Source organism: Mauremys reevesii, linkage group 11, assembly GCF_016161935.1.
Source record: "Mauremys reevesii isolate NIE-2019 linkage group 11, ASM1616193v1, whole genome shotgun sequence".
Lineage (NCBI taxonomy): Eukaryota > Metazoa > Chordata > Testudines > Geoemydidae > Mauremys > Mauremys reevesii.
Window position 1 is genome coordinate 51,890,048 of NC_052633.1, and position 13,421 is coordinate 51,903,468.

General features: G+C 40.9%; 1 protein-coding gene across 3 annotated transcripts in view; it reads right to left on the reverse strand.

The window, feature by feature from the left end:
• LYPD6 (LY6/PLAUR domain containing 6) overlaps positions 1-13,421 on the reverse strand; it is a 65,182-nt gene that overhangs the window by 15,416 nt on the left and 36,345 nt on the right. For all 3 annotated transcript variants that reach the window (XM_039494382.1, XM_039494383.1, XM_039494381.1), the window contains one exon: positions 4,328-4,516. In XM_039494382.1, coding sequence (XP_039350316.1) covers positions 4,328-4,445 — 118 coding nt within the window. In that variant the 5' untranslated portion in view covers positions 4,446-4,516. The remainder of the gene's footprint in view (positions 1-4,327; positions 4,517-13,421) is intronic.

The following is a 13,421-nucleotide window of genomic DNA, read 5'->3' on the forward strand; positions in this document are numbered from 1 at the left end:
TAACCGCACTTGCTCATTCTCTGTAGCACATATTATTTCACAGCAATATTCAATACTGTTACTCCATCACCGTTGTTAATGAAATGTCAGCTGGACTAAATACTTCTGAAATCTGCCTCACAGAGGAAATACACTCACACTTTTGAATACTGATTTATCTCCCAAACGAAAAAAAATACCAATTTGCTGAACCTCCAGCTATCAATAATCTGCTTGAGTACAAGTTCTTTAGCCAAATGTGAAACAAAGTTTTAAAGTGCTCTCTTGGCAAGATTTCTGCAATACATCCTAAATTAATCCAAGTAAATGTATTTTTCCAGATGTTGCCATCTCTCAGTACAATGCCCAGAAACTAACAAGCGAACAATAGGTGAAATTTACAATTGGCACAAAGCCAAGGCATTGTAGGGGACAATAAAATGTGGATAGTAGAAATTAATTTCACTCCATCTCATTTCAAGCAACCAAACGCAAGATTCAGTACAACATCTCTACAGCCACTGTTCCAGTCCAAAGACTAGTGCAGTAACCATTGCACACCCTATATAGAAGTGTTTGGGGCCCCTGAATCAACAACCTGTGGCCAGTCCCTGGATCTCAAATGTCCTTTGAATACCAGCCTATATGGAGCTGGTATGCATCTCTGAATGGTTGGTCTGTCCCAAAGCCCAAAGAGCTTATATGGTTTAAGAAAGCCTTGCACTGGACTTTGCAACATGGATGAATTTCACCAGTTATGCCAACCTTGCAAAATTCTACTTGCCTGCTCCAGAGGGCAAGTAGCAATTTTTAGTGGGTGAATAAAACATTATTCACTTCTTCCTTAACTCCATAATCACTGGAAGAGCAGCTGAATAGAGTTTGTGCATGGACTGAAAAATGTTCATGATAGTTCTGTAAGGCTGAGCTATGCATAAGTTTAAAGTAGAGTGTTTAAGAAGCAGGTTTAAGACAATCGGTATCTCACTGATTTGCAAAGGTCTAGGTAAGTGCTGTGTTAAACTTTGTTTTTGTTGGACACAAAGTATTACATTGCACCTGACCAGATGTAATCTTCTGAAATTAAAAGATAAGCCAATTTGTATTAGCAGAGACTGTCACAAAATATAGATTTTCTCCTCTATAGACAAAATACAAATCTGCCTATCAAATTATTATTAATTCAATTTTGGCAAACAACCCAACTGAGAGCACAAAAGTCCTCCAAACTCTTCTTTATGGCTGTCTTCAGGCCAGCATCCCAAAACATATTCATCTCATAACACATGTCCAGGGATTGGAGGTTTTATTTTAAATAGTAAAAAGGAAATGGCTCCTCTGGATATTCAAAAGGCTGGAAGGGGTCTCTGGAAGTAGCTTCTTGACAACAGAGAAATGTGTGGCGAGATGCATGTGTGTGAACATTGCTTCTTGTAGTAGACCATTAACTAATACTATATCTGATAAAACAGAACAAAAAGGTGAACAAAAAGGAGAGACTGTGGAAGTTCCTGAGATGCATGGTATTTTCTTTATCTTCAAAGCGCTACTGGAGAAAATAAAGTTTCAAACAGTTGTTGCCACAGCTGTGAGTGAATCTCATTTGGCTCTTGATCACAGAAGTTAATAAGCTCAGTAGACTGTGTTTCGGGACATAAGGCCTCAGTCCCTCAGGAAAGGGCGATTCTAAAGAAAAAAAACCTCACCGTGCCCCGTAACTGCCTGTAACATTATCCATCCATTAACTCCTTTGGTCAGCAATGGTTCACTTTGTACCAGCTTTCTTTGGAAGACTACTGCGGAGATTTAGTCTTTGTTCAGCATACACTAAAAAAAAAAAAGGCTACATTTCTCCAACAAAGATGTTCGTTTTAGGGGTGTGCAAACACATTTTGCCTAATTTCAAACCCACTAGAACATGTGGGTTCAAAAGTTTGACTCTCAGAGTTGAACACCATCAGATTCCATTTAGCAGAGAGGGGGTGGGGGGAAGGTGCAGAGAGGGAGAAAGTCGGGTGAGTGAAAAAGGAACACAGAGCAGGCAGAATGAAAACAAATACAATGAGACTGAGAAGCTAATGAAAAAAATACATGCAGCATCTTATATTGGTATCTAAACGAAATGACTTAAGGACTTGGTTGTGCAGGCTTTGCTCATGTCAGTTAGCACTTAAATGAATAATCACAAAGATTAAATAATTGCTCACCACAATAAGTAAGATCTGCACAACTGAGTCTTAAATTGGGCACCTCTAATGCCAGTCTAGCCCCCTTCTGCCCCTAAACAGCTGGTTGAATTTTTTTTTAATTTGTCAATAATAGTTTTTGTTCAAAATTCAACTTTTGATCAAAAGAAACCTGAAAATGTTTGGGATTTTCAGTCACCTCTAGCTCCTAATACATAGGCTTCCCTTTAGCTAGACAGATATTGGAACAGACCTTTAGCTGGTGTAAATTGGCATAGCTCCACTGACTTCACTGAGTCTATGCCCACTGACACCACTTGAGGATCTGGCTTATTATTTTGAATGACTCATCCTTGGGGGAAATGGATTTAAATTATGTGGGCAGAAGGACTGCAGTTTCAGACTAGTGCCAGAACCCATGAAAGAAGTTCACAAAATCTCAAGCTCTATGAGCTTCACCCCATTTAATCAATCAAAAAAACAAAACAAAACAGAGGCTCAGAAAATTAACAACTTAGTGGCTGAGGAGACTGCAGAGATAACAGCCTTTCAGCTCTAGCTGAATGCTTTCAGTGGGGCTTGGTCAATGGTACAGAGTCATTGCCATCTGACAGCTGTTCCCTGGCCTCTGTGAAGTAAATTAGTGATTTTAAACCATTTCCTGGTGGACAGGTGTCCATGCCACCTAAAATAAATAAAATCCATCACAGCTGGCACTAGTGTTGGCAGAGAGCTCTTAGTAGAGAACTCAAAGACTGAAGATCTAATCCAAAGCCACTGACTCTTTCCATTGACTTAACAGGTTTTAGCCCAGGCCCTGATGAAGGACAGAGCCTTCACAAGGCTGAGGTCTATAGGCAGGGCCACATTAACAGGCATCTACTGCTGCTGCCTGGGTTGTACCTGTTCTGTGATCAACAATCGACTTCAATCTCCAGGGCTGTCAATGTGGCACCTTTCCTGAGCGCTGTAAGTTGTGTTTTTATTTCCGCGAGTCTATCACAAAGGACAAAAGTTGCCTATAAAATTGAATTATGCTTAGCTCAGCTGTCTGCTGTTTACACACATTAGTAAAAAGAAATAATTGTCCTAACAATCTGTAGAATTGAAACATCGGTGCAATGCTAGAGTGGGGAATGAGATACTCCGTAAGCTTTGAGGACCGCTTCATATTATAAGCAAGCTTCCTCATTAATTCCCTTTGCCAAATCCTGGGTACTTATGGCCCAGACCTGGCAGCCTGTTGAGCACTGCTGAAATAAATGTAGAGAACCAAGAACTAGCACCTGGCACTCGCATTTATTCCACACCTAGGTAGGGAGGCTTCCGCACAGTACTCATTATAATACAGAGAGATGTTCAGCAATGTAAGCAAACCTCCACTGCCATACTGAATGGAGACATGGTGAGCAGGGGATAAAATGGGTGTGTCAGGGCCAGCGAGAGTGAGACCACAACATGAGCAGTGAATGCCAATGATGTGTTAGCAGCCGTTTTCACTACCAAGAGTAGTGAGTTATTTGAGTGTGCTAAAGAGCTGCACTTAGTGAAACAGAGCAGAGACAGCCAGGATGATCAGATGCTGCTAGAAAAATGTGTCCTACATTTATTGGAGAACAGTATCCCAAGGCCAACTTCTCAGTGCCTCATGACATGTACTAGCCAAAGTGTTTTTGCCATCCCATTAGTCTGTAATGCCAATCCTGGTAGCTTACTGCACTTTATTAGACTGTCAGTAAAAAAATACCAGGTTCATCCATCCTGCCAGTTGTTCAGCGCTGCTATGGCAGAGCTTTCATCTGAACCCCAGATGGATCAAGCCCTAAAAATACATTGAGCTAGGTGACCTAGAAGATCCCTGAAGATACCTGTCTGGTCAGCTTTATTATATCATTTCAATAGCACAGGTAGTTTGGCTTTTAATTGTTTCTTGTCATGTAAACTGACCAAGAAATATTATTCTGACACAAAGTATATTGTGTGTCCACACATATAAACCCTACTTCCTTTCTATCTGAATAACTAACTTTCTGTAGTGTAGAGGCTAACTTTAGAAAAAGCTACATACTCCTTAAACTACCCAATGTTTCTGCTGTCTGAATTCAGGGCTTTTTCTCTACGCCCAGTGACATCCTATTTTAAGCATGTGAAATGAATCTTACTTGAAGGATGAAGGTAGATAATATCTTTCACTGTAAAGTCTCTAGGTTGAACTGCTTTCAGACAGTCAGCGATCAGGCTAAGTAGCAGAACCCAGGCCAGGGTAGGCCAGGATTCCATTGCAGAGTGGAGCCTCACTCATACGGGTTTCTTGGGAGCCAGTCCTCTTTATAACTGGAAGAAAAATGCACCTATAATACAAAGAAGAAAAAGAAAGAAAAGTGAGACTATTACAGCTACTGTCTCAATAGCCCATCCAATGGCCAATCCTCATCTAAGCACATGGCCCAAGAAACCAAGCTTGGCACTAGGGAGTTGTGCAGGGGCCAGGAAAGAATTCTACTTACACCCTAAGGCTAGAGCTGCAGTAGCCCTCCTCCTCCCCTGTAGTTGTGGATCTACCACCTCTGCCCCCTCCTTCCATCCATCCCAGGCCTCTAAGCCCTTCTCCCAGCTGAGGCACAGGGATCTCCTCAGAGCTGTGCTCTGCTAGATGCAGCTGTGGAGTTCAGTCCTGACTGCAGTGGACTGCACAAAGTTTTTGCACTTCACAAAGTTTTAAGCCAGGATCTGTGAATTTCAACTGCATTGATTCTAGTGGGGTCAGCAGGCTCCAAAGCAGAGATTGGAGAGAGTTTTGCCCCTGAGTGAGCAGCAGGACAGCTGTCAAAGTCTCTGTAACACAACAACAAGGTGAGTTTTGATTGCTTAGTAAAATTCCATGTGACCTTTATTTTTTAAGCAGGCGTACTATCATCCCATTAGAAGCAGTCCCCTGAAAAATCCCAGTGTGGTTTGTATCACATCTGAGTTATAATGAGATCTAACTAGTTCTATCTTAGAGACGACTGGAAAAGCGCCAGACTCAGACAATAAGAAATCCAGTGAGGAAATTCAATACAAGATTCTTGTAAGCAGTGTGTGGTCTAAGGCACATTGGAGCAGCTTCTCTTCATACACCTGTTCTTGGGAACCAGAAGGGCTTTAGGGCTCAGAGTAAAGAGACTGACATTAAGTTGCTGTAGTCACCAGTAATATACCATCATGTACAACACAGCTCTTCCCCAAATCCTACCCTCCCACTAAAAACACAGGCACAAGTCATTGCTGCTTCTCTCCCTGTGGAGTCCTCTTAAGAACTAAGCCTCTCAGTGATTCAGAGAATTTTGCAAGACAAAATACACCATTTCTGAGGCATGCTCCCCCAAGCGAGGGATGTTTGAGGCCTCAGAGAGGTGCAGAAGGACTGGCCTGGAAATCTCACAGATATACTGGCACTGTAGGAAATGCAGGGCTTAAACCCCTGGATCTTACGGCATCTGCTAGGAGAGCAGGATGCTCCACATTGCCCTCTAAATCTCTCTGGCAGTACAGCTATTTAAAGTCTATGATACCATTAGATCCCTCACCAGGCCTGCACTTTCCTCAGCCATGCCCCTAGAGTGGGGAGAAGTTATGGAGGAACTGTCGATCTAAATATGCTCAGGGGAACATGCTATGTAGACTGGCTGCTCCCCAGCTGCACCCCTCCCCGCCCACTCCTACATGCCTCACCAAAGATCCCAGTTGAGCGGTGCCAATGTGGAAGTATTCTGTGAGCTTCTAAGGGGGAGCAGATGGTGCGGTCACCACTCAGTACCCTTCCACTCTTTAGTTCTCATCTGGGCAGACCTTTTCTCTTTTGCTCCCCTCCACAGTGCAGAAGGAAGGGGAGTATGGAGACCAAAGGAGTCACTACATAACAGTTTAACAAACTACAGCAATGCTAATCAGAGAGGCTGAGGGCAGCATTCGAAATAGAATCTGGATTGAGTTTGGGCTAAGGTTCAGGCTTTGGGTTTGAAGCCAAATGCGAGACAGGGTTTAGATTTACTGTCACAAAGCAAGTCAGTGGTAAAGGCAATTCTAGAGCTCAGAGTCTCTGGCTTGTGGTCACTCAATTATAGCATCCTGGCACAACACAGAGGGAATTTAGGTGGACAGAACGTTAACCAACTGAGGGTTTTTTGTTTTAGGACATCAGATTTTATCACTATCACCCTAGCCATGGATCGTCTATTCACATGCATCCACAAGTGTCAGGATTTTGGTTTTAGGTCTAAGTTATACATACCATGTTTATAGTGAATTGTCATGGCATTCTACTAAACACAATCCAAATACCTTTCCTTTCATTTGAATGACAAAACAGTTTTAGTTGAATAGTGTCTTTGAACATTATGCCACATGATAAGCAGTATCTCTGATGGAACACTGGACAAACAAGGCCTGGTTTTCGTCATACCCCAGTTTTACTCCAGATTTATGCTAGGGTGAGTGAGAGGTTCACCAGGTTTATTTTCATGTAAAAAATTCTGCATAAAATGGACAGTGGAAGAGATTTGTCTCACCTTTTAACTGGATTGAATTTTCCATTGCCCGATCTCCCCTGGCTACCTTTTTATGGAGGAAACAGGATGGGTGAAGCTGTTTGTTTATTCAGACTGCTGTGCACTTCACAGCATAATGAAATAATTTGGTATTTTGAGCTAATGGCATATTATCAGTAAATGCAGTGCATGTGTTAAGAGCTAGGTGATAAGGATCAATGGCTGGTCTAAACTAAGGTCCCTAAAGACTCATTTCAGTACTGAGATTCCTTCTCCACTGCCTCATTTTTCCTTTAGTGCACATATCATAGAGAATGCATGGAGCAGACTGAAGCAATATTAGATTCAAGTTTTTTCCAATATTCTTCTCTGGGGCATTCTGAGGCCTTACTTCCATTCTACAGTAATAAGTATATCTGTATTGCACATTACATTTTAAAAGCACACAATACAGCATAGGTCCCCTTTCTGGGGGTCCCTAAAGGAAGGAAAGTAATTTCTGTAGCCCCATGAGCACTTGTTTCTGCTATTTAGAAGGTTGTCCAAATGCAGTAGTACTCTGGCATATTTAAATCCATGCTTCAAATGGAAACATTTTGCTGTGAGTTGTCTCCTTGCTCAGTACCCTACACTCCAGGAAAATTCAAGATCTGTATCTATACAGTGTTTATTACCATTCATTATAAACCTAACACTAGTGAAGAAGGAAAACTTGTACTTTAACATTCAAAGGGACAAAGGAACCTCTGTTTTAGTTTCACTTGGCTTGATATGTTTCCCTTAAATAAAGACTCAAAATAAAATGTGAAGGAGGAAGAGGAGAATCTCTTAAATAAAGTCAAGAGCGTACGGGTAGTTTCACAATTCTCTGCAATCTGATTGGCTTGAAGAGGAAGGGTGGGAATCTGGGTTGTACAATAACTGTGTGGTAATTTCTCTTAGTGAAGGAAAGAGAATCTTCCTCAAAAAGCAAAGCAGAGGAGGGGAAATATTAAGAAGATAAGACTGGTTGGGTGAGGAGGGGGCAGAAACTGAGGCAGCCATGTTTGCTGTGGGCGTAATACAGATGGACCAGTCTAAGGTCTAGAATGGCAAATCAGAGTTTAGAGTGAGAGGGCCAAGAGCAGCACATTGCAATATAACCACTTTTAACTTATCAATAACCATATTCTGTGCTAACAAGTCCTCAGCCATCAGTCCCAGAGTTTATGAGCAACCCAGATACTGTAATAAACTAATTTACAGGAAGCACCTCCAACTTACCATTTAAATAAACTGTTCAGATGCTTCACACAGACTGTTTTCTCTAAAAGGAGAATGAAAAATGGATCCAAATTCCTATATGAAAATCCTTTAAAATATGTATTTCTCAAAAAGGTCCACTTATACACCTCATACTGTATACAGATATTTCCCCCAAGCAATTTACACATTTCGATAAAGATTATTATTTCATATTAATCAAACATCCTTGTTTGCAGTTAGGATGTTCCAGAGGTGCCTCTGTAAGCTAACTTTCATTTCTAACTCTGTTTCTCTCAAACTCACTGTGATAGTCACCAGGGGTGTGCACAGGATCGGCATTTAGATGAATATCAGAGGGTCTGACGTTCTGATTTGCTCAGATTTGGAAACAGCCTTTTTATTAAAATGGCATGTAATCCATAACAACAGTGAGGAAAGCAGATAACAGGCCTATGTGGTGCATTACGCTTTGTTGCTGTAAGCCTGAGAAGAAGGAAATGCCAATTTCCATTTATTTTAGTCCACAAATGTGTATAATCCAGAAAAAAAGTCACAATTCGAAGCAGAAAGGAAATAAAATGAGCCCCCTCCCAATTATATGAAAGAGAAGAGAAACAGTTACACGTGGTGTGGTCTGAAATAGCACAGCTCCTAGCCCTGCAAACTAAAGCCCTGATTCAATAAGGTACTTAAGTACATGCATAACTTTGGGACTATTCACCTGCTTAAAGTTACTCACATGCTTACGTACCAAGCTGAATCAGGGCGTAACTGACTACCTGATGGCTTTGGTGTATTGGTCTGAGACAAAAGAAATCAAAGAAAAGAGAACTTGTAATTGCATAAAAACACAAGCTGAGTGAGAAAAGACAAATAACCTGACCATGCAAGGTATGGCAGGGGAGAGGAAAGGAAACAGAGAAAGTATCCTAAGGCAGAGCTGTGCTAGTGTACTCCCCAACACACTCCAAAGCCAACACCCAGTCAGGCAAGCCATACAAATACCAAATACAAACAAAATGATACTGGAAACTCAGTTGCAACCTTAACTACGGAGTGATTGCCATCAATCCAGAATAGCTATATCACATAGGGGGAATATCTGTGTTTTGTTTGTTTGTTTGTTTTACAAGTGCACTTACGTACACACCCCAGTACAGCAGCTAGCCATTTATTTAGGCTCCTTGAACTCACTCCACCATCCCCTACACATCTCCAATTATTTTTTTTCATCTGCAGACTGGTCTATACACATATTCCTAGAGAAATGGATCATTTGCTTCATTTTTTAAAGATTTATTTAAGTTTTAAGAAATATAGAAACACCTGCACAAATACAAGAAAAGAGACTTTTACAAATATGAAGCCACATTTGTTTTAAGGAATTATTGTGATACAATGAAATATAGTTGAGTCACATGTATCAGCAGCAACTGGTTTTACAGAACAAAAACCAAAACTTAGAAAAAGAAAAGGGCTATACATGATCCAAAACCCAGTTTACATACATTTAGTACCCGCTATACAACAAAAGGCATGCATAAGCAACTTTCTTTGCAGTTAAACCAATGTAAAAGAACAGAAGTATGGGAGATGTCCCTGGTATGTAAAAAGAAAAAAAATATGATGTAAAGAAGGAATTTTTAACCAGCCTAAAACAGGCATGTGAGGTGCTTGCAGGTCTTTTTCAGCATAATCCGAAAAAGGATCTGCAGTTTTTTGGTACTAATCAAAGTCTCCAGGTTTAACATGCCAATCTTCCCCATAAGAGGCGTGTTCCAGATTTTCTAGAACCAACTGCTTATTTTAGACCAATACTTAAACCTCCAGTTAACTGCTAGTAACACAGTGATGGACAGTATCATAAACTCAGTGACTGTCAAGACTGTGATAAATTTCAAATGAATGTGCAGGGTACACCAGTTCTGGAAACCAAGCCAGTTGTGCTATTTGTAATTCATTATTTTTATCTGTGAACATTCCTTTTAATCTATAGATGAGAAGTAAGAATGGATGTGTTGAAATGAAAAATGTAAATATCAGCTGTCTCAATTTCTTGTATTTGAGAGGGATTTTGTTACAATAGAGGAGTTAAAAGAAAACTCTATATTCCATAGTAGTCAAATGCAAGAATTGCCAAACAGAACGGGGAGCGGGGGAAGAAGCACAATATGACCAATATTTTGGATCAGGATGTTCTCTGAAGTAGTAAATGCCTGTAAATCAAAATATTGGGTGCTTTGTTTAATTACACCTAATAACACTCTTGCTACTCTCAGTTGATTTAATAAAATAATTGAAGTATAATGCATAGTAATTCAGTACCTACTGTAACACACATGCATAGATAAACATGCTCTTCCTAGTTACATGGGGAGAGGGTTACAGATGCGGGCTCTGGGGTGGAGCCAGGGATGAGGCGTTTGTGGTGCAGGAGGGGGCTCAGGGATGGATTGGAGGTATGGGAGGGGATGAGGGCTCCATCTGGAGGTGCGGCCAGAAATGAGGGTTCAAGATGTGAGAGGGAGTTCAGGGCTTCAGCAGTAGATTGGGGTACAGGAGGGGGCATGGGGTGCAGGTTCCTGGCGGCGCTGACCTCAGGCAGCTCCCAGGAAGCGGCATCATGTTCCCCTAGCTCCTAGGTGGCCAGGGGGCTCTGTGTGCTACCCCCATCTGCAGGAAGCACCCCCGCAGCTCCCATTGGCCGCAGTTCCCAGCCAATGGGAACTGCGGAGCCGACGCTTGTGGCGGGGGCTGCACGGAGTCCCCATGGCCACCCCCTGAGCCAGAGGGACGTGCCAGCTGCTTCTGGGAGCTGAGCAGAGCCAGGTAGGGAGCCTGCCAGCCCTGCGCCAACTGGACTTTTAATGGCCCGGTCAGCAGTGCTGACCAGAGCCACTAGGATCCCTTTTCAACTGGGTGTTCCGGTCAAAACTGGCAACCCTATTTACAGGGCAAGGATTTGTAAACCTGTTAACTATTCCTAGACAGAGCATTTTCATATACAGTTACAATAAATGCACATATATGTTAGATATGGTTGAATAGCAGAAAAATTTATTTGCTGAAAATATTTTTCAACAAATTTCATAAGTATCATGCTGAATTGTATCTAATCAGCTACAGAGTTGGTAAAATACTGCAAAAGTGTTTTGAATAAATTATTCAACACAAGCCAGTGGAATTCATCAAATATATTCAACAAACACTATTCAACCTGCTCTCTGTTCTACCCGCTATCATTTATGTATAATGTAGATATAGAAGATATAGATATGGATATGTAGAAAATGTATGAACCATACTGCATATTACGCATTCTTAATAGCAGTGGTTGAAAATTTAACATCAAAACTATTTTTCATAGAAAATTGGATTTTTGACTAAACAATTTTTGAGTGAGGAAAAACTATCTGCTGGTTTCCAGGGAAAACTGACTTTTCACACACACACACACACACACACACACGGTTTCAGGCAAAATTTTCAGGTTTTTTGGCCAAAAACTTTTCAGATTTACAGTTTGTCAACAACAATCATAATTTCATGCAAAAGAGAAACATTTTCCAAATGCCTCCTATTGTTAACATAGGCCGCTATTGGTTAGACTATTAATAACAAAACAATCTTACTCTCTGGAATACAGTACTATAGTTTTACTTTTAAATTAACTCCCTTCCTTGACAAGTTTCAGTAGGCTCTTGTGGGTAATCAAATCTGTGCATCTAAACTGATGTAACAGAAAATGGCACTGACCAGCCTGATTTTGATATCTGATTGTAGTTAGAGGAGAGACAAGGAGGTGAGGTAATATCTTTTATTGGACCAACTTCTGTTGGTGAGAGAGACAAGCTTTTGGGCTTACACCGAGCTCTTCTTCAGGTCAGTAGTTAGGGGAAACAGTTCTATGGTACTTAGATCATATGGTCTGTTCCATTTATAAAATGGCTTAGGACACTGACACAGAAATCCCAGCTAACTCATAATCCTTCCAGCCTTACACAGCACCTTTCATACAGAAGCACATCTTCACTCGAGCTACACAGCAGGATTATCCCCCCTCTTCCCCCACCCTTTTGCCCTGACACAGAGCTATTGAAATTCACCAAGCAGCAATCCAACTGCTCTGTCAGATCTGATTAAGGTGGCGACATGTTGTCCTCACTGTCACCAGCTCCGGAGACAATAGAATGTAGATGTACTTAAAGAAACAGTGTTATAGACGTTTTCATGTACAGCCAGTGCCAATAATTAAACTTGTAATTTTCAGAAACTGCAAACCTCTTGGGGAAGGGGATTATTGCAGTGACTCTCCCCATTCAGTCTGTCCTGTCCCTGACTCTAATTCTCAGTCATATACACACAAGCTGGCCTGTGCTGGAAATTATTAAACTGTTCAAATAGCAGTACATGTTATGAATGAATTACTGCTGGTAGAAAATGGATTATGTCACAGTTTTAATTCTTTTCCCAATAGCGTGAACAAATTAGAATTAAACAGGTGTGTGTTTGCCTACGCCATATATTCTTTCAATTTCCTCCGGACTCTCTTCTAATCCAAACAGAAATGCTCAGTAGGAATTTCCCATTGCTAAAACTACCAAAATGCTCACAAATTTTTATCCTTCCAGTGTCTAAAAAAAAAGAAATCTAAATTTCTTATTAGCACTACCTCAAGACAATAAAATGAAGATTTTCCATCCAGTGTAACAGTCTGACAACAGAGAGACCCTATTAATCAACATTGGTGAATTTAGAGAAGATATATACAAACACTAGTAACAATGACCTTGGGGAGTGTTGTATTAATTTAGATGGAATAAATGGGCCCAAAGTGTCAAAGGTATTAACAAGACCCTGTTACTGTCCAACAACAAACAGTGTTAAACAAAGTTCGAGTTTGGTATACAGAGATCTCAGCCTGCTTAATACCATGGCAAACATCATTAAAAATCTCCTTAACCTTTTATTAAAGGCACAGAAAAAAAGGAAAACAATTAAAGCCCTTGAAATGTAAAGTATTAAGTAAGGTTTTTGTTTTAACAACATCCTTTGTTTCCTTCCCCTTAGGCTGCAGGGAGATTTTAGAAAGAAATACCGGGTATGATAGTCTCTTAGATGGTAATAACTATTCTCTTTGGCAGGAGGGTCAGTCAGTTGACATTGGCTGGAGCTGTTGTAAGTGCTGTTGTTGTAGTTGTTCCCACTTCCCAGAAGACAAATCAAGCCAAACACACAAGGGGCTGAGAAAAGAACAACAGAGATAGAAAATGCAGCTTTTGTCTCTGATGTTGACTTTTGCTTGCAAACTTACTGCTGAAAACCCAGGCCTAGCACATAGTCTTATTAGCCACTTTGAAATCTGGCAAACTTGTACCAGTATTAGCAGTTCAGAGCACTGGATTTAGCTGTTTTTCCGGTCACAGGCTTACAGCAGTGTTGCAAAACATACAGTCTTGGCCATCTGAGCCTGACTCTTATT